At 32.0% G+C, this 23,777-nt stretch overlaps 1 protein-coding gene across 3 annotated transcripts in view; it reads left to right on the forward strand.

Annotated features, from left to right (window-relative positions):
• Positions 1-21,894, forward strand: part of LOC127730741 (uncharacterized) — a 51,474-nt gene extending 29,580 nt beyond the window's left edge. For all 3 annotated transcript variants that reach the window (XM_052239270.1, XM_052239272.1, XM_052239271.1), the window contains 2 exons: positions 20,558-20,677; positions 21,678-21,894. In XM_052239270.1, the coding sequence (XP_052095230.1) occupies positions 20,558-20,677; positions 21,678-21,754 (197 nt within the window). In that variant the 3' untranslated portion in view covers positions 21,755-21,894. The remainder of the gene's footprint in view (positions 1-20,557; positions 20,678-21,677) is intronic.
• Positions 21,895-23,777: the final 1,883 nt, after the last annotated feature.

The following is a 23,777-nucleotide window of genomic DNA, read 5'->3' on the forward strand; positions in this document are numbered from 1 at the left end:
AAATCCAGCAGAGGTTTGATTTTTAATTATACGTCAGTTACATCATTCGTCAATATAGAAAATAATGTTCCTTCCACTTGAGACTGTGAAACAGCTAGTTTTAGATATGTTTCCTATGGTCATGTCCTTACAGGAGACCTCAACATTGACCGTAAGGTCATAACTTTTCTTAAGAAAGGACCGAAATATCGTCCTCCATCTAAAATAGATTGGAAACAGTGTCGTCAGGTCATTAAAGACGCCCTGTCTGTCTACTGTAAAAATTGGTGTAAACGTGAAAAATCTGATTAAAAAATTTCTAGACAGTTAATTGAATAAAATTATGAATAATGTTAATATTCGTATATCTCATTTTGAAAACAATTCTGAAATTAGTAATAGGGTCAATGATATTCCCATTTCTAAAATAAAAAATAAACTCTAAGTACTCGCAAAGCGGTTTGTGTTCGTACCGGCAGACAAATCAGCAAATAATGTAGTGGTGGTGTGACGCATATACTACACGGAAGTTCTTCAAAACGAAATTACAAATTCTTCTACATTCAGGTCCGTACGCTCCACAGAGAGTCAAATTGTAAACAAGCATATCACTGCCACTACCCAGCTTACAGCCTCTCCCGAACATTTGAAAGTCCCTACTATATACTGGTTACTTAAATTGCACAAAAACCCATTTAAATTCCGTTTCATCTCCGCATCTAGTAAGTGTTCTACTACCAATCTATCAGTGCTTCTAACTACCTCCCTTACTACTATCAAAGAACTTGCTATTAACTTTTGTAATAGAGCTTATGAAAATAATGGTATTAATTATTTTTGGAGTGTTAAAAATTCTTTAGAGGTTTTAGATAAAATACATGCTTTTGGTGGTCCTTTTAGTTCTGTTGACTGTTATGATTTTTCTACTCTCTAAACTACACTTTCACACAATCTTATCAAGAAAAAGTTTTCATATTTAATTAAATGGTCTTTTGAAAAATCTCATTACAAATTTATTTACTGTAACTCGTTTAAAGCCTTTTTCTGTAACGAAAAAGGAAAGTATGCTAGATACACTTACTGGAAATGTGAAGATATGACTGAAGCTTTAAATTTTCTCCTGGACAACATATATGTACGTTTCAGCGATAAAGTGTATCGACAAGTAGGAGGTATTCCTATGGGAACTAACTGCGCCCCTTTAATAGCAGATTTATTCCTGTATTGCTATGAATCTCAGTTTATGACCAAACTCAGTCAAGACACGTCATTGTTACATTTGGTAGATACATTTAACAATACCTTCCGTTATCTGGATGATATTTTTTCGTTAAATAATCCAGAGTTCTCTAAATATACTACCGAAATTTACCCAAAAGAACTTACTTTAACTAAATCAAACATAAAACAGCAGTGGTTATCCTTTTCTAGATTTGGATATTTCAATCTCTAAAGGAAAACTTCATACTAAAATTTACGACAAAAGAGACGACTTTTCATTCCCTATCGTTAATTTTCCCTTTTTTAGACGGCGATGTTCCTTTGGCTCCATCATACGGTGTTTATATATCCCAACTCGTTCGTTATGCCCGTGAGTGTAGTGATGTCATAGATTTTAACGAACGTAATCAATGCATCACTGGTAAATTATTAAGTCAGGGATTTCGTTACCATAAATTACGTAAAACTTTTACTAAATTCTTTCATAGATACAAAGATTTGATTAGTAAATTTGGCTGTACCTGTAGAAAACTGATTAAAAACGGTATTTCACATCCTAAATTTTACGGTAATATTGTACTTAAAGCGCGGAAATCACTATGTGATCCGTGTAAACTCATCGAACCTTTAAACAAACTTATTAGTAAAGGTTATCTTACCAATGTTGTAATAAGATCTTTGAATATAGTTTACATTGGCACTAATATCGATTTTGTCATCAGCAAATTAAAACATAACTAAATTTGTATCCTTTTTAAACGGGATGTATAAAGACACACCCTCGTTCATTTTGATCTATAAAGAGGTTAACCCCTAACTATCCTACTGCCTGTCGATACATTTATTTTTGGCATTGCAAAAGTCGTGTCTTCTTTGACAATCCATGACGTTAAAATACTAAATCCCTGGGATGTGTTTTAGTTGATTTTAGTCTCTGATGCATGATTTTTTTTATTATTAATTGTTTTTGGCTTTTAACTAGCTGTCAGTAAATGCGAGTACTCTCAAATCGTACTTTCTTGTTTATTTGACCTGTTGATATACTAATTGTAATGTTTTTTTGTGATTTAATGTTTACTTATTCAGGATTTTATCTGGTCTATATACCAGCTTTGATAAGTGTTTGGTATTACTATAAATTTTCACTTCTTCGTACTATGAACATCAAAATTATTTATTTTGTAAAAATATTTCCTTTCTCCATTTGAACTGTACACGTATACCTAACAACAAAATTATTTTCATTTACCTGTGTTTAAAGTATTTGCAAATGGCTGATATTTTTGTTTTTCTTGAAATTATTTAACATTTCACAGCGGTATAACATGTTACTTTAATTATTCTTCCCTTAGTTTATTTATTTTGTATTTACATTGTATCATAGATCAAATTTATTTGTTCAGTGTAAGTTCACTGGTGTTAATATGTCTTTTGATTGAGTTAAGCCATTTCAATTGATATTCTATAGTGTCTCTTTCTATGTTGTGATGTTACATTATAGTTTCAGATAAGGGTGAATGTTTGGTACCATTAAAACGTTTAAACCCGCTGCAATTGTTTGCACCTGTCCTAAGTCAGGAATCTGATGTTCAGTAGTTATCGTTTGTTGATGTGGTTCATAAGTGTTTCTCGTTTCTCGTTTTTTATATAGATTAGACCGTTGGTTTTCCCGTTTGAATGGTTTTACACTAGTAATTTTTGGGGCCCTTTATAGCTTGCTGTTCGGTGTAAGCCAAGGCTCCGTGTTGAAGACCGTACTTTGACCTCTAATGGTTTACACTTATAAATTTTGACTTGGATGGAGAGTTGTCTCATTGGCACTCATACCACATCTTCTTATATCTATATTCTATTTGTTAGTTGTATTGGCCTTAAAATGGTATTCAGTTACTGCGATTACTCGAAGATCGGTGCTTGGCGTCTCTTATCTTTTTGTTATTTTTTTTTTTTTTTGTGTTTTATGCCGAACTGATGAGTCAAACCCTTTTCAAGTGATTTATACAGTTTGGTCTTATTATTAGTTCTGTTACACCACTGTCCGGGGTTAGGGGGGATACTTAAACACTCGCAGACATGTTTAAACTCGACACATTCTGTATGTGCTTGTCCCAAGTCAGGAGCCATTTATTCAGTGATTAATGTTGATTGCTGTCTGTCATTTTTGTTGGTGTTTTTCGTTTATTGTTTTATCCTAAATCAAGTCGGTCGTTAGTTTTCTCGTTTTTGTTTGTTACACGGATTTGTCTCTTCTAAATCGATGTACAAGATTTAAAAGTCGCCTTAATTTACAATTTTTCATTTAGTCCTCTAACCAAGTATAAAGTTGTTTCTTTGGTGCGCACGTATTTTCCCAAATTAAATTATATTTGAAAATTAATGTAAAACAAGGAAAATCAAGTAATCTAAAAAATATACAAAAATCGTCATGTTGTTGTCATAGTAATTCGTTAAACGTGAAATTTATTTTTATTTTCTGAACACCTTGTACCTAAGTGTAGTTAGGACAAATTTAAGAATAATATTTGAGCCATCATAAGGGCCTTATTGTCGCTACTCCTTTAATGACAAGTTTATTGACACATTGACAGGATCAATAAGTCAGCTAAACCATGTGATCATTATTACCTTAATGCTACCAATGAGGATCAAACCGGTATATAACTAGAGTAAATGATAATGATAAAGAAAAGACCAAACAAACTTTTCACCATCGAATGACTAGTTCCTTAATGGACCCATACCTTTACCATGGTAATAATGATTTCAAAGTTTAGCCAACAGCTTATTCAACCCAATTTTAAAAAGTAAGGACATTCTAAGTTGAATATAATTCTAAAGGTAAACAATGATTTGATACAGACGGATCTTCTCAGCTGTGTGTTGAACGCACAAATGCGTGCTCACAATATATAATCAAAAAGGGAGTCTGAAATATGCAGCAAAAATTGCAGGATTGCAGTTTGCCTTTTAGTTTCCCCCTTCCGCCAAAATTTTCAAATCAAATGGATGCCGACTTAGCGATTAAAGATATTTCTAATCGACCTTTTTATGAGCCGATAGGAGCCGGCCCATCATATGATATGAGTTTGAATGGTGTACAGGATTTACTGCGATCTTAAAGTGAGTGCGTTTTTAGAGAAGTTTCTATTGCTGAAAGAAAACTGATTTGGATTTAGAAAAGTAATTCTACTACTGATAGCATTTTTGTATTTCATTTATCATTTGAACTGTTAAAAAATAAAAATAAAAAACTTTACTGTGCCTTTATTGATTTTGTAAAGGCCTTTCACACTGTTTGGCATGTTAAGACTTTGGTAAGATAATCAGTGAATGGTAAAATGTATGATACTATTACAAATATGTATAAAATAATGTATAGAAATGAATTTTCAGATTTCCCCCCATGTAATGTTGGTAGTAGACAATGGGGAAAATTTATCTCCTATACTTTTTTCTCTATATATAAATGATTTAGAAGATTTACTAACAGACAAACATATATATGGTTTGAAAACTTTCGAATGATAAGGTTAGTAAGTAAGTAGATTATTTATGACAGTGATTTGTGTAATTACAATAATGTGTCAATTAACATAATTTAAAATAATATATACATATACACATCCGACCCAATGGGTCTATAAGTCACCTAGATATTAAAGTTCATATTCGATTTGTGTCACGGATTTGATAAAAAGCATCAATAATCGATTAATATAATGAATAAATAAGTTTTAGATAATAAATTATTAAACTTGTCCAAATACAACTTGACGTCGTTTCTTTATGGCGTACACCATATATTTAGCAGTTTTTCGTGGAAAATTGATTAACACATGGTAAATTTTTTCGTCATTGCTCATTTCAAGTAGTCGACATCTGATATAAAATCTTCGAAATGTTTACTTCTAAGTTCAGTTTAAAACGAACAGTCAAGAAAAAAGTGTGATTCGTCTTCAATGCTGTTTTCGCTACAAAATCTACAAAATGCGTTCCTCTCGTTGTTCACCAATGTACCTTCCCGTCACTATTCTTTGCGGTAGAATCCCACACCGTAATTGTGCTAGGCACGATCGCTGAGATTTGCTGAGATTCGGTTAAACGTATGATTCTGGTTCAACCATTGTTTTCAGTTTAACGTACGTACTGAGTTTGAAAACGTTAATAATGTCCCTTTTCCACATAGAAAGGTAGTGGTTATGTAAACGTGAATCAAAATAACGACATATTGATGATTTCTTTACGTTCGAAATGACTGACTAAATCTAGTTTCTTAAGAATGTCTTTAAAATCAAAGCACCAGTTGTTTCGGCATCGCTCATAAACATAATCGAAAGCTAGTTTAGCGATCCGATCTTCGTCGAACGATATAAGTCTATTCCAAAGACAAACCATATCAATGTAATGTCGGTAGAGAAAAGGTAGACATCCGATATCGCCATAAATCGCCAACAAGAGTGCGAAGTTTTGAATATTCTCAAAAGCATTGGAACTCACGGCATCACCAAACTCCTGATCTTTTCTGTTTTAATTTTTTTATTGATGTTTTTGGTGTTCAAACTACAGTGCATACATACATTGTTAATAAGACATAAATGAATGACATTTATGTCATTGTTATATTATATTATTATGCGAATAAGAAATAGTAAAAATTTACAAGTCTACGATGTGAATACACAGTATATGATACATCTTAAGAATACTTTGAAGTTCATTAAATATATAATCATATTCAAAATAAATTAAATAAATTCCATAAATCCCCCCAATCTGTCGACAAATGACTCGTGTTTGTCTTTCAAAAGATACAAATATTCTAAAATTTCCAGACGTCTTTTCAAAAATTTAAGAAAAACTTGCACAGATATTAACAGTCTGTAAAATTGTGTGATCTTTGCATAATTAATGTAATACTTTGCCTGTAGAATACAATAATTTAAAACTAAGTTATCAGAATTCAAAACACCAAAAATGACACTGCCTTTATTCAAAAATATACATACTCCAAAAACAAAATACCGCCAATTAGAAAATTCTCTCCAAAATTGTTTTATTTCTGTACATTCAAAAACATTATGCTCTATAGTTTCTATCTCTTTACATCTGGCACATTCATTAGTTTCGAAAAGTTTATATTTTCAATAAGATGAGAGACTATTCTGTGTAAAATTTTATATTGAAAAGCTTGTAGTTTGCTTTCTATAGTACATTTAAAAGCAAGTGAATAAATACTTTTCCATTTTTCATCACTAATTTCTGTATTAAAACTTTCTTCCCACCTTTGTCGTGAAATAGGTGAAACATTTCCCTGATCGATAAAAAGTGAATAAACATCTTTAGCAAATAATTTACTGATAGGCATTTTTTTATTATCATGCTCCAAAACGAATCCAAATGAGTTGCTGTTAGGTGACATGTGTTGCTGTAGTAACAAATCTTTCCAGTCACGTGGTATAGCAAGTTTAATGGATAGAATGTCTACAAAAGTAACATTCAGGTTATATTTTTAGTTAATAGCGTCATGAGACAAAAATTCGCCATTGTCATCTACAATATCATTGATGAACCTTATGCCTTTCATGTACCAAGATCTGTTAAAAAATACTCGTTCTATCAACTTTGATAACAGGATTGAACCAACTAAACTCTTTTCTCACATGAAATGCATCTAACGGAATGAAACTCCTGATCCATAGTCTAATAAAGGCACTACACAGGCATAAAACAGTTTTTCGTAAAACAGTTTATCGTTTAGCTCTAGATTTTCTAAAATGGACGCATTTCGATTTATATGTTTATAAAAACTCTCCATCGTTTGCACCAGTCCTGAAGTTTGTCTAATATTTGTTGTAAATCCTTCTCATTTTTTGCCAAAAGTGCAATATCGTCAGCATAAAGCAATATGGAGAGACTGCTGGATGAATTAGAAACTGCACTTGATTATTATCTTAAACTTTTTGTAATATTGTATGCAGATTATACAGTTTTGTTATCAGAGTCGCACGTTGTAGATAGGGTACATATGAAATTCTGCAAACTTTTGCTTCAGGTTAAAAAGTCTACACCTGTTTTTATGATATATGGAGAATTAGGCAGATATCCTTTGGAAATCGATATAAAACGCCGTATAATTAACTACTGGACAAAATTATTGTTTAGAAAACAGGAAAAACTTCCAGCAATTCCTAATAAGTACTAATTGTATAAAAATAAAAATGATATAACTTTGTTGAAAAATGTAACATCAATTCTTGTTGAAGCTGGTTTGTCCTTTGTGTGGGATACCTAGTATTTTGTAAGTAAGTAAATCATTTATTAAAGTGACATGTGTAAATATGTACAAATGTTAACGATATAACATAAATTCCCTCCACTCCCATTTCGATGTGGGTAAAACAAAACTCAACACATAAGTAATGATAATCATATTTTGGCATAAATAAACATTTACAATCATACATATGTCATAAATAATTTTTCATTTAAAGTCCATATTAATTATAAATATTAACTTCCAAAATATATAAATGCACCAGTCACATCCCATAAAGACATCAAATTCAGCAATCTGCATTATCTGAAAAAGACTAACATCTTCGATTTAATAAGGTATAACGCATGTACAAAAATGTTCAAGTAATACAAAAAAAAAATGGGCGGTAGGGTGGGTAAATTAAACGTGTTGAATTGACCAGTAAACTAATTCAAATGACAAGGGAATATGAAATTTGCCAGAAGTGAACAGATATTTCTATCAACCAATTAGAGGAGATTAAAATACGAACGATAAATTATGCATACAAACAGGTAACGAATTATGTCGAAAGTATCCGAGATGGAATTAAGCGTTTTTAATTAATTAAAAATTTACCAATTCCCTCCACTCCCATTTCGATGTAAGTAAAACAAAACTCAACACATAAGTAATGATAATCATATTTTGGCATAAATAAACATTTACAATCATACATATGTCATTAATAATTTTTCATTTAAAGTCCATATTAATTATAAATATTAACTTCCAAAATATATATAAATGCACCAAACCAACGGCCACTATAAAGTGTCCAGTGTTAAATAAAAACTACACTATAATATAAACATACCTGATAATACAAAACAACAAATACTGGAATCCTGCAAACTAATAGAGGTTCACAGGTAAACCAGATGTAGAAGTAATGGTCTAGCCCAGCTTTCTTGACCATCATCTTCTGAAAAATAAAGTTAAAAACCACAAAGTATCTTGACCAAAAAAGTACACGTATAACAGAAACGCCAAAATAACTTAAATGTAATCTATCTTTACAAAAACATTTTCTTTTATAAATAGATCCTGGTTGCTGAACAAATTGCTTGTAAGTTTAAACAAATAAAATATTTCTCTTCAACGTTAACTTCGCCAATGCTTTATTAAAATCTATAACAGTTTGTTTTGTGTCATCAAAATCTATTGGTCTTGGCAAAATTGCTGAAACTATTATCTTTAAAGACGGTAAAGTGTTGCAAATAAAATCGATTAAATTATTGTAATATTGAATAATCAATTTACTGGATAAACCATTCCCAACATCGTTTGTGCCTACATGCAATAACAAATGTGTGTATCTTCTCAACAGTGCTTTATTGTCTTTCACAAATTGATGAAGTGTGTATATATTAGCACCAGATATAGCATTGCATTCCAGCCAGTTAATGTTATTAACGTATTTGCAAGTAGAATCTGACAACAACAAAACCTTATTTATTGACACATTGTCTACAAAAATATAACAAACAAAAAATTAAATGGGAATTTCCTCAGCCATAGCTCGTGATATAGACAATTTGTCATGTAAATCAAATTCTAAATAAATTTTATAAGCATCACTACGCCAAACCCCGTGAAATTGTATTAACTCAGAAGGAACTTTACTGTGAAAATCCCATGTAGCCCCTCCTCTGAGTTTTTTTTTCTGAAAAAATGAATAACATAAAATTTTATTGCCTTTAGTTTGTGGAATCAAAAAGGCGGGGTCATCAGCATTGGCTGGTACTAGAGTGCACATACGATTGTAAGCATTATACGGACAAAGCGGGGAATCCTTTATCTTAACCAATGGTAACTCAAGTTTCCTATCACCATATTGAATGGTTTTTGACCATTCCATTTTAACCAACAAGTAATCACTATAAACAACGACGTTATTTCTGCATAATTGTTTGCGTGGATCAAAATTCTTTGCCGAAGTTGGAACTAGATTATACTTTCTAACCATGAGAGAAAAGGCAAACAAAAAACAGCACCAGAAAGTTACATCAGACGGATTAGACATACATTTTCAAAAGAATATGTGGAGTAATAGGCAAAGCTCTGTGAGGCATATGAGGATTTTGACGAGACAAAGCTCTAAACAATAATTTTATGGAAAACCAATCTTCCGTTGGAAACTCAAATCCTAATAGCAAATGTAAAGTCTTGACACCACTAATATAATTCTGAATAGAAGCTACCCTCTTAAAACTTCTACTTAAAAAATTTCCATATAGACAAAGAGTATTTACAGAAGTAGGTAAAGGTGACATATTGAAATATGTGCAAAATAAAAAATAAGAAACAAATTGCACTTTCAAATTCTTGTAAGTTCCTTCTGCAAAGGCAGATTTCTTACACAACTCTGTGTCTTTCTGTAACTTATGTAGTTGAGTATCTACAATAAACAATAAAAAAAAATCACCAAGGTGAAGTAAAATGAAAGAGATCATCATTCAATTCAATTTCTGTCCAAGAATTGACACGAGCCTGCTTCAAAAACTCAGTGCTAATACCGGGATCCATATCCCACCTTGAAAGCATGTCAGCAACTCTGTTCGCTTCACCACTCAAATGCCGTCCTTTGACTTAAAACTCATGACTAGCTGTCAGAAAACCGATTTCTCTGAGACAAGATTGCATGAAAGTATTTCTGCAAGCACCAGAATTTAGAACAGTGACAGATGAGGAATTATCACAATAAATAACAATCTTAGAACCCTTGAGTACACTCGCCCATACTTTCAGACACACCATAACACAAAGAAGTTCCAGAGCATTAATATGCAACTGTTTCCTGCGAATAAATGCCGGAAAGACAGTATGAAAATACCTCCCATTACAAATACCTCCACAACCAACCAAGGTTGAATCACAAGAAAGCACACAATCTGGGCTAGACCAATCAATAAGAAACATCATAGAAACCCCATTGTATATATTTAGAAACTTACTCCACCAAACTAAATCCAACTTAATATACTTGGGTACACGTTTTGTAATGTTTTGACCACCAAAAGTCCGCAACCAAACTAACAACCTCGAAACAAAAAGTCGCCCTGAGCGAACACATGAACTCACGAAATGAAGTTTACCGAGCAAAGATTGTAAATCTCTTAAAGAACATTTATCCTTTTGCAACCAACTTTTAACCAAACCAAGTATTTCCTCTAACCTATCCTTAGTAATAGATAGAGTACAACTTACTGTATCAAAGAGTATACCAAGAAAAACCATAGAAGTAGAAGGAGGAGCGGCCTTTTCTACAGACTCCTCCAAACCACAGTTGTCCAATACTTCATCCAAAATAGCATAAGCGTCAAAAGCTTTTTCTTGTACGTCACAGCCCGCTAGATCATCAAGATAGTTAACAATTTGTAAATCATAGTGAGCGTCCAATATAAAACTAACCGCGTTAGTCACCCTTTGACAAATATACGCAGCTGACCTTAAGCCCATGGACAATACCCGATCAAAAAAGATATGATTTTCCTATGAAAATCCAACCAAATGCCAATCACCAGGACAAATTGGAATCTGTCTATAAGCCCGCTTTAAATCCCGCTTAAAGCACAAAGTACCAGAACGTTTTTTCCTTAACAACTCCACCAAAGAGTCAACTGAAGGATAAGAAACCTTGATAGGATTACCCAAATACAAGTCCTTACATATATGACTGTTTCCCGAGTCCTCACCATCAACACCAAAACTCAAATCTAAAATCACCCTACGATCTAAAGTATCCTTCTTCGGCACAGAATTTAATGGAGAAATAACCATGTCAGTCTCAAAGGGATTACTAAAAAAGGGCCCAAAAATGCTACCGTAAGTGCACTCTTTTTCAAATATTTCCTCATATCATCTGGATGGCTTCTTGCTCCAGCATGATTTTTCTCTACAGACAAACCTGAACAAGAACATTCGCAACTCAATGGGAACCCATATTTTAAAAAGTTAACTACATCTGAATCATGATACATAGATAACATAGATCTAAAATAAATTGATATTCAGTTTTGAGTATACAGGAATTTTACAACCAAATTCATTTGGCATGCCTGAGCTCTTAACCTGATTATGAAAACGCACAAGATTTTCAATACCATGTTCACCAAAAATATGTTTTAAACATGTTGAACCCTCACATATATTGCAACATTCTAGTGCACAAACATTCTCAATGTTACTGCCATGTAGTCATAACTCATGATGAGGACACGATGGATCTAACTCGGCATGGGGCAATTGCTTGTTATCTTTTAATAAACAAGACGCACAAACATGTTGCACATACCTAGTGACCCCCTTAATGAACTTATCATGAGCACCAGAAAAAGAACATTTCTTTTTCTGAAAATCAGAACAAAACCAAACTGACCCAGAACCATGAAGGTCTTCTTCCGACGAAGAATTCGGAGCACCAGAAATACCAGTATTGTGCAAAGAATGATAGTTAATGCTTTGAACCTTTCGAGTATCGTACGGCCTTACAACCGCATCATAAAGGTTGGGAAAAAATGAACATTCAATCCTTCTGCCAACTTCCAACTGTGTAGATATCAGCGTGGACAGCACAATGCATAGAGCACTAACCAACATGGATGCAAACCAAACCATAAATTAAACGTGTTGAATTGACCAGTAAACTAATTCAAATGACAAGGGAATATGAAATTTGCCAGAAGTGAACAGATATTTCTATCAACCAACCAGAGGAGATTAAAATACGAACGATAAATTATGCATACAAACAGGTAACGAGTTATGTCGAAAGTATCCGAGATGGAATTAAGCATTTTTAATTAATTAAAAATTTACCAATAGATATGAATACTTGAAAGTTGTACATGACTATATACTATTGTTAACAAAATCTTGTTGACACATTTTAATCAGAAATGGCAAACTAATGTGCTAGAATCAATAAAAGCTTAAACTATCGTATGTATAAAGAAAACTGTGAATTTGAATATTATTTAAAAGATTTAGATGATAAAAATATTATAACATTATGTAGGTTGAGAACAGGAACTCATAAATTTCCTAACGAGACTGGTAGGTGGCAAAATATTAGAGAAAATTGAAAACGTTTACTTTGTAACTCTGAAGACAGCGGATATGAATTTCAGTGAAAAAACTAGGTGAATTAAGTTTTTTTATCCTACATTGAACTTTTGATGTCGTCCCTAAGTTTAATCTGTATACTGTAATTCATGATATTTGCCTTTGTCTTGCTTTCGAATAACTTTTGTATGTCTGTACATATACATTATGTAATATTCATTGTGTGTATCTCTATACCAATGTTATTTAATTTGTTGAGAAAAAAAAAGATATACTGCGAATATGATGTACTGCGGACTTTGATTATTATAAAAATATATGTTCGGAAATATTAAATACCATGAATTTTTTTAATGAATATCAATTGTTTAAAAATACATATGATTAGTGATTTGCAAATAAATGGTGATTAAATGTTTACACAAGAAAAAGAAAAGTTTATTCTACCTGCTTTTCTGTCGAAAATGCCAGGAAAAGTCTTAAGATAATATAAGTATTTTAATGTTTCAATAAATGTATAATTTTAAAATGCAATTACAATGAAGTTTCAAATAGGAAAATACGAAAATTATTGCAACAATCGCTTAATTACAGTGGTATTTTAATTTCTTTAAATTATTTGTAAACGTTGAAATTGTTATCAAGTAAACCACTCAAATACCCCATCCTACTAATAACGGTATTCTTTAATGTAGAGTAAATATGTGACTGACAAGTGACAACAATAGAATTAATCTTCACAGGTAAAGTTGATAACAATTTCAAAGGGTTTACACCTGGTTTGCCCACATTTAATTAGAATATAGCAAAGTGCTCTCGGCCAATGAAATTGTAGGATTGGATTCCTCTTAATTGTGAAGAATGAATGTAAATCATGTTCTTAGTAAGGGATTATCCTATTATTTGGGTCTATTTACATTTATCACACAGTCATTGAAACTGACTAAAAGTTGAAATGTGAAACAGACAAAAAATCTCAAAACAAGTTGAAGTTTACTGGTGCAGTAAAATTGATACCGTGAATGTTATTATGAAAACATTAATAAATTCAAACTAAAAGATAAAACAATACCAAAGCAATGCAAAAAAACAACAACTTTCAGATAGAAAATAACCTAAATCTTTAGCTTTTCAAAACTTTGATTACTTGATCAGCGGTTGGGAAGAATAGTTATTTCCAATATTCCGATGAAAAAACAGGAATTCAATTTTGAACGTATTAAAAACTTTTAAAGGCATTGTTTTTGAACATTTCCCTGACATAATGAAATAGTATTTGATGTAAAAAGCCGGACGAAAATATTGGCTGTGAAATAAAATTTAGTTGTAACGCAAATGCATTAATTGATTTAAACTGTAAATAAAAAAAGGATAATTCCTCACTAAAATAATACATGATTTGCATTCATACTCACAATCAGGAAACATATACAATTCCTACCTTTTCTTTCTACTGTTGTGTCATCAAATATCTATAACGCATTTTTTTTTTAAAATATTTCCCAAATGATAGGATAATCTTTACATCACTAAAACTAATCCATAAATGACATGCCGAAAAAGGAAGTCATGCATCAATTATAAACATTGCACTGACAATGAAACTAATTCTTGAATAGATCATTTGAGCCTTGATCATTTTATAATATTCTAAGTTTGTAAGAGAATGATAATCCCTTACTTCATGATAAGTACTCGCTAACGCTCGTACTTAATCATGAATAAAGGGATTATCATTCTCTTATATATATACTTATACTATTTTCTATTAGTAAAGTAGGTATATATTTTATCTGTGTTTTCTATAAATTCAGGTATTTTTCTTTTTGTAGTTAATAAATATATCAAATATTTTTTCTCTCAATAATGTAATATCAATTCAATTGATTCATTTAACATACAAAGAATGACTAAACCATGGCATTCATTTATAAAAGTGTCTTAATAATCCATCAGTTTCTAAATGATTATGATATTTTCAAATGTAACACAGTTGAATCAAATAAAAAAAACATAATTATATTGAAGACTATTGTTTTAATTCTAACGAGAACAAATTAGATGACAGCAAATAACAATCCAGAAACAAATTAATTGCAATGGTCAATGGAAGGCGATATAAAGATAAGGAGATGTGGTATGATTGCCAACATGACAATGAGTTAACTTACCACCAAAGTTCAAATGAAGTGGATGTAAGCAATTATAGGCAACCGTACGGCCTTCAAAAATGAGAAAACCCATACCGTATAGTCGGCTGTAAAAGGCCCCGACCCGAAAAGTATGAAACAATTCAAATGAGAAAACTAACGGCCTCATTTATAACAAAACAATGTACGGAAAACAAATATGACAGACATGAACCAACGACAACCACTGAACTACATGCTCTTGACTCGAGACTGTCTAAATGTATACAAACCTGACGTCGAATGTTGATACTGTTCTACTTCAATGACTGTACGAGAACAAATTGGATGACAGCAAATTACAATCCAGAAACAAATTAATTGCAATGGTCAAGGGAAGACTTTCCCGCGCAAATATCATGTGTTAAACGGGATAAACTATTTTAGGTCTATTTTGTCGTTCATATTCGGATCAATTTACAGAGTAAAATGAGATATAAATGTTAACTATATATAATGGATTTTAATTTGGTTACTTTGTCAGAAAAATGATTTATTTCTCGCAAACAACACTAAGTAATATACATTAAATCGACTCTGAATCTACAAACCCTTAAAATATAATGGTATATGGAATCGTCGGAAACAGGTTCTCCTTACATCGATAAAGGTGAAATATGTAGATTCAGAATTCTCCACAAAGAAATAAGATCAGAGATAAAGCCCTATGTAAAGTGGAAACCAAAAAACACCTGAATTTAATCATAGGTTATCAAATTTGCTTGTATAAGAGCCTTGGAGTTGAAACTACGAACGATTATGTGTATCCTGTCAACCCCTAAAAAATAATACTGTCTACTTCCACGCCCCATGAACTGAATATATAACTTATTAGGTCTTTCCACCTTTCCGTTGAAAGACCTTTTGATTTTGTTCTGATTATTATTATTATTATTTTTTTTTTCTTCCGCCTAATTTTTTTTTTTGGCGTAGTATTGTTATTTCACAAGATGTCGCTTAGATATTTGGTATTTGATATCGAACAGTTTATACGCTTTTGAAACTGACAACCGCTTAACCGAATACTTTACGTTGTAAGAGTTATCTCCCCTAACACTGTTTTTCTTGTGGCCACTACTTCGCACACGTAAAAGATTACGACAAATTTATTTTATCAAATTGCTCGCTATATCTTCAGGATGTTGAGTTTGGTTTTCACCGAAGACTGGAGACTCCATATGAGAGTTATTTCCCCTTATGCATTTGATATAAGTGATATGCATTTCTAAAAAAGAAAATTTGGTCAAGGTCAAAGGTCAAGGTCATATTCTAAATTTTGATTTTAGCTTATTTTCACTTCTTTTCAAAAACCGTATAAGATATCGACAACATATTACTACTAAATTGTTAGTTGCAACATGTTGTAACACATACATTTTGATTTAAAGGGTGCCAGCTGAAGGACGCCTCCGGGTGCGGGAATTTCTCGCTGCATTGAAGACCTGTTGGTGACCTTCTGCTGTTGTCTGTTCTATGGTCGGGTTGTTGTCTGTTCTATGGTCGGGTTGTTGTCTCTTTGACACATTCCCCATTTCCATTCTCAATTTTATATTTTGATTTAAAGGGTGTGCTTACATTAAATTAGAGTTTTCTCCCCTCTTGTATTTAAAAATACGCGTATGGTGATATAACTCATTAACCCTATATAATTAATACCTAGGGTCTTTTGATTTGAGGTCCTTGGTTAATGACCTTGAAATTGAGCTCAAGGTCATAGGTAAATTTGACGTTCTAGATTTTGACCTTTGCTTTTACCTCATATGTATACATGATAAAGCCATGGGACTTTTTGCATTAGGTTGCAAGCCATTTGACCTTGGAAAATCCAACCGGAAATGACCTTGTGTAAACCGGAAGTAGCTATTTTTGTACTTATTTAATATAAAAACATATAGAACCATATATTTTTGGAATCAGTGTCAAGTAAACATTCAAATTAGACCGGAAGTAACATTTTTCAAACCGGAAGTGACAAATTATCTCCCTTATTTAAAAAAAAATGTATAGAAACCATATATTTTTGGAATCAGCGTACAATAAGCTATCATTTGACGCTAGAAATGACATTTTAAACCAAATTTTAATATTTTTCATATCAAAATAGATCTTTATGGGTGGAAAGACCTTCAATTGTTCTCTGAACAATTGGTTTTTAATTGTTATAGAGTATGTTAATAATAACAGTATAATAGTTCAAAGGGGAATTAGCTGTCAATTTCAAGTTTACCGATTTGACTCAACATCTCATTTTTTATTTATAACAGTCATACTAAAAAGTATATCCAAATTACAATTGGATTTTTCTAGGTTTGTTTGATTTCATGTTTCAGATTAAAAAGATATGTTAATCCTCGTTTCTACCTGTATAAGAATAATATTTTGTGGATTGAATCAGTCAACGAAATGGTTGAAGACTTCATCAGTATGATTTACTTGTGTCTCATCCATTTTGCTGATATTTAGCAAATAAAATATGTTTAAACTAAACTAACGAAATGGTTAACCCTTGTTTCACTTTCAATGTTGACATTCGCTTAGTACATTCGTAATCCGACATCAGGTAAGGGGTAAAATTGAAGATCACGTGAATACGGATTCAACTGAGGTTAAATCATTGACTTGCAAGTGGATAATACATCAGCGATATTTTAAAGCTTATTTTGACAAACTTGGACCAGACAGACTGCATATAACAAAAGATTTCAAATTTCGCTTTTATTAATACTTGAAACAGAAGAATCGTATTTTTAATTTTTGCCTAAATGGTAGCAAGTCAATAATACATCAGCGATGTTTTTGAGCTTATTTTGACAAATTTGGGTCAAACTGACTGCTTATAACAAAACGTTATTTCAAAATTCAGCTTTTATTAATACTTGAAACAAAGAGGATCGTATTTAATTTTTTGGCATAAATCGTAGCTAAGCCCCTTTAATATTTGTATAAGAAATTTCATTATTGAATTGTATACTATTATGTTGTAACATACATGATAGTATATTATGCAGGACCTTGTTGTAAACTTGTATTTTGACTAAATATGTTATTCTGCTGAAATAAAGGAACTTATTATTATTATTAAATTCTGCTAGCCGAAGTAAATAAGCATAGGGGAATTTTATTTAGGAAGCTATCAAATGTGGCGACGATTGATATTAAGGAGAAGATATGGGCTAGTCTACACAAGATAAATTCTTCAAATATTGACTGAATAGATATAAGAAGATGTGGTATGAGTGCCAATGAGACAACTCTCCATCCAAGTCAAAATTTATAAAAGTAAACCATTATAGGTCAAAGTACGGTCTTCAACACGGAGCCTTGGCTCACACCGAACAGCAAGCTATAAAGGGCCCCAAAAATTACTAGTGTAAAACCATTCAAACGGGAAAACCAACGGTCTAATCTATATAAAAAACGAGAAACGAGAAACACTTATGAACCACATCAGCAAACGACAACTACTGAACAGCAGATTCCTGACTTAGGACAGGTGCAAACAATTGCAGCGGGTTTAATCGTTTTAATGGTACCAAACATCCACCCTTATTTGAAACAATAGTGTAACATCACAACATAGAAAGACACACTATAAAATATCAATTGAAATCGCTTTACTCAATCAAAAGACATATTAACACCAGTGAACATACACTGAACAAATAAATTTGATCTATGATACAATGTAAATACAAAATAAATACTAAGGGAAGAATAATTAAAGCAACATGTTATACCGCTGTGAAATGTTAAACAATTTAAGAAAAACAATATGCTTGAACAAAAATATCAGCCATTTGCAATTAATTTAAACACAAGTAAATGCAAATAATTTTGTTGTTGGTATACGTGTACAGTTTAAATAGTGAAGGCCATATTTGTTGTTTTCTTTCGACTTAGGACTTGGTAACTTTTAGAACTATCCTAAGACACCTATGTATATATCCTAACTTAAGGACCAAATTTATGACATATCTTATCTAAGGAGACTTTCGTTAACCTGACTTAGGACCAAGACGTGTCCTAATGTCATCCTAAGACACGTTCTAGTCCTAAGACAGCTTCGTTGACACGGCCCATGATAGATTTATCAAATTGTTAAATTACTTTATTTCAAAGGAATTCGGATTAACGAATAATAATTATATGAACGTTATATACTTTCATTGAACATATGACATTTATATAACGTAAATATGACGATTATTTACGAATATAGGACAGAAAGCCAAACGACAAAAAGTCACGGACAAAAAGTCACGGACAAAAAGTAACAGGACAAAAAGTAACAGGACAAATAGTCACAATTCAGTTTTCAGATAATTTTTATTTGAAAAAGAAAACACTTATTTCTAAAAACATTTTTGAATTTTCTTGAACTATTATATGTAAAGCCACTTTGTCAACAAAATGTATCCTTTAAAAATCAATAATGATCAAACAATTGTAAAAAAAAACAATCTGTCAAAGTGGCTTGGTACTTAAATGGCTTTAGATATTACTATTTTCCAGTTTGTTCTTTTTAGACCGTACCCGATTTGGTGGTGTTACATCTTTCAAAGTCTATCCAAATCATTTGTGCAAAAAATTCAGCTCAAGCCGGTGCTAGGGGCCATCTTATACTTGTAGTGAGGTGACAGTTTTTTTGCTCCGTGTTGAATGCCTCACTGTGACTGTGAGATGAAGAACAGCAATCAAAGCGCTGTTCCTTTGCTTTTTGTGTGTTTTGGCTGTGCATTTACTGATTTTATGTCATGGATGGATACCCCATATCCTTTGTTTTTCTATTATGGTGCCAATAAATATATCCTTTGTCTGATTTAAATATGATAAATCTTCATTTATCAAGGCCTCTGAACAATTTCCTAAGCTGTAGAATTAATATATGATATAAAAAGAAATTGTTTCAAGAAATTTCTCCTATATATTCAAATAATCATATACAAATTATTTGTGCCTTTTTGTCCTATCAAATTTGTGACTTTCTGTCAGATTAACTTATAAAACATGTTAATTTACATACGATCCATGTAAACTTATTGATCCTTTGGATACACTTGTATTTAAACCCGTTTATTATTTTAACATCACAGTAAGATCTATGAATATTATTTTTATCGGTGTTAACATTGATTTTGTTTTTAATAGATTAAAACATTACTAAATATGTATTGCTATATATTTAATATAAAACGTATGGTATTTTATCCTGTCGATATTATGTATTTATAGTTAAGCATTACATAATGTCATGCTTTTCACATACTGTTTATGGCATTTTTACATTATATCTCTTGGATGTGTCAGTGGCGTTTGCGCTTCGTGCTAATCTGATGAGTCAAACCATATCAAACTGATCTTTACAGTTTGATTTTATGTTGTGCTGTTACACTACTTTGCGCTTATAAATATGTTTAACCCCACCACATTCTGTATTTGCATGCCCCAAGTCAGGAGCTTAAAGGTCAGATGTTGTCGTTGGTTGCTGTTATATTTGTTTTTTGTTTGTTGTTTTTTCATCAATCGGGCCGTTGGTTTTTATAGTTTATACTGTTTATTATTATGTTATGTCGGGGCCTTTTATATCGTACTATAGGGATTTTGCTCATTGTCGTACAGTGTCCTATTATTGCTTAAACCCACATAGTTAGACTCTGTTTGGCAAAAAATTCTGCGTTCACTATGCTGTTGCAACTAGAAAAAACATATTAATGCATGGCATCATTCTCCTAGCGTCGAATCCCCATTAATTATACACAAAAAAAACATCAAAGTACTATGAACCACATTTTTACTTTATTCTTAGATGTGAACAGTATCATTGCAATCAGTGGAGGTGTTGTTACAAGCTTATTTATACCCATTATTCTGCTTGCTGTTAAAAGAAAAATGCAAACTGCAAAAAACCTAACTGTAATAGTTGATAGTGAGTATAGATATTTACTGCTAGTAGTAAGTAGGAGCAGACATACCCTTTATTTTGAATGAAATTAACATTAAGAGTAAACAAACTTTTAACTACAAATGAAAAACGTCAAAATATGATTCACTGAGGACTATACTTACGCAACACAATAAATATGTTTGTAATAAGTACAAATGTAGCCTTGAAATCAAAAACTGCGCTGATTATAAAGTTAGTTCCATTATGACTATATGTCTTAATATACTAATTTTTATCTGTATGCTTAAGTATGGTAGTTCTAAAGTGGTCAAAAAGGCATTAGCAAGGTGTTGCTCGTTGTCAATACAAAATAGCAGCAACATCATAAATTCGGACAATGTTTAGTTTTTATTAATATATTTTTGTATTCAATATTTAAATTGAATGAAGATAGTGTGAACTTTTACAAACAAAAACAATCATCATATTTTATTCAATATTTAAATTTTAATACTTCGCCTCATTGAGTGCATTTTATATTTTGTACTTTTTGGTTTTTAGATGTATTTAAAGTTTTTCTTGTCTGATATAAATTGACCATGTATTAGTTTAAAAGATAATTCAATTATTGAAATTCACAACGGAAAAGAATCATAAATTACTTTTGTTGGCACCAAATAATTTCGTGTTTCAAATTTGTTATTGGTTGTTTTTTTTTTGGTTAAATAGAGCAAATATTTAATATGATTGAACAAATTCGCTCGAGCTCTTATACCAAAAAACTTTTTTTTTATGAAAAAAGGGTTCATTATATGAATTTCAAATATCTTAGAGCATCGGATTTTAAAGCAAAGTTAATATGCTTTCCATAATATTTCTTTAGAGAATGTATGTACATGCTTAGTGCGTTGGGTTTATAAGTCTATACTGAAATTCATAAATCACAGCAAACGTTAAGATATGTCATGTATGTTCACTTTAGTAGCTGTCTTATCTGCCTACGATGGGCAGAATTTGATGAAAATTGCGTTATATATTTCAGATCCAGAACAGCAAGACAAAGAAGAGCGAAGTAATCGACAATCATTAATAAGCGAAGATTCATTTCAAACAATTTGAATAAACTTTTACCATCACAAAAATGTAAAGTAAAATTGTTAATCTTTGCGTTCAAAACTATGTATCGATGGATTGCAGATAATGTTAGTCTAATCTTGTCTATAATTACAGATCAAATAAAAGATTTCTACTAATTGTAATTCAATTTCATGGCATTATGATATTCATACTAACCTTTACGTCGTTTAAGGAAGAAGAATATTGTTGAGAAGCAAGAAGAAAGAAAAAAGGGACAATTTCAGATGAATCCCTTTCTGTTAATTTGAAAGATAAAATATGTGACTGTCATATATTCAAGATAAAGATTGTAGCATAATGAGATATAAAGGAGAGTTCACATGGCATATGACATATACTGTACTGTTTCAGTTCTATTTCCCCCTAACCGTATTTGTAAAAATAAACTTGAGTATTTTGCTTACTGAAGGTTTTTTATTAAATAGAGTAAGACAATAGAGAAGGGAGTGAAATTCAAATTTGTTACTCGAAGAAATACAGGCAACACATTGGGTACTGCAAACATTAAAAGACTAAAACAGTTCAGAGAAATCGTTTCACATAAAACTAAAAATTGTGCAACACAAAACCGGGGTTTAACTAAGGTGCTCTTTTGGTGGATAATGTGTGGTTATCTGGGACATTAAAATTTCTATAATTAATCTCTTTTCAGTGATGATTATAAAAAGTAAGAATTTGGCAATACAAACAAGAATAAACTCAGATGTTCCGAAATGATGATCAGTTCCTGCTCCACTAGTTGAAACGTAGTTTCTCGTGACAAATAAAAATTCATGGCAAGTCGCATTTGATGTTTGCGCAAAAATCCATGCACTTAGTATAGCTTATTTAAATGCACATTACATACACAGTATTTGATAACCTTATAGCACATTGGTGTATAAAAGTCATTTCTTTTGTAAAGACATTAAATTGAATACATACATGTAAATGTGATAAGTATCACATATTCTCTCTGCTAATGTCTGTAAATGAATAGTTGATGTTTAACATGATAACTGCCTTGGTATAAACACGGTATCATTTAATCTTTTTACTAAAGGCAACAGTAGTTTACATATGTTCAAATCTAATAAATCGATTAAAGAGACAAGTCAAGATAACAAGCAAAAACTGATGGAATCGCATGAACTCCTAAAGGACCGACATCGTGTGGGGTCGACAGGGTAAGCATCTCTTCCTATTGATGCATGACCCGCTATGCCAATGCACACTCAATCAAAATGTCACAATCGGGAATAGGAAACAATCGGTTGAATTACTATTCTCTTGTATCCAAATATCTAAAGCTGCGAAAACACGCTGCAAGTGAGTTGGGGCATATACATATCGTAACGATCAACCAATTCGTGATGGTGACCGTAAAACTTATGTAGCTCCAGTCGTTCGTTCTCATAACCCAATTGGAACTGTTTTTGTGTAAGGGGCACAACCCTGCTAATGAGGTTCGTATGTTGTGAACATACACGAGCGTTACGTATCAATTGATATATGTTAAAACCTTACGTTGGGACAGAGGGTATGGTACTGCTTACAAATGGAAAGTTGAAATCATGACGTTGTTTTTATAAGATTGTCACTTGAAGTACTAAGATCTTTAAAGAGAGGCAAGTACCAAAGGAACATTCAAACTCATAAGCCGAAAATAAACTTACAACGCCAGGGCAAAAAAAGAAAAAAGACCAAAAGACATACAACAGCACACAAAACACAACATAGAAAACTTAAGACTGAACAACACGAACTCCACCAAAAACCGGGGGTGATCTCAGGTGCTCCGGAAGGGTAAGCAGATCCTACTCCACGTATGGCATCTGTCGTGTCGTTCATGCAAGTACAAACCCGGTGATAATTCTAATTCGGTAGGTAACATTCGGGGGAAAGGATGACGGAATTGTGTTGACGACGATTGGAACATATCCGTCGTCATCTGTGAAATAGATATTCCATAACGGTCAACCAGCGCGTGATGGCGTCCGTAAAATTTTCGAAGGGATGACTTCAA

This window comes from Mytilus californianus, unplaced genomic scaffold (assembly GCF_021869535.1).
Source record: "Mytilus californianus isolate M0D057914Y unplaced genomic scaffold, xbMytCali1.0.p SCAF_2, whole genome shotgun sequence".
In the NCBI taxonomy this organism is placed as follows: Eukaryota; Metazoa; Mollusca; class Bivalvia; order Mytilida; family Mytilidae; genus Mytilus; species Mytilus californianus.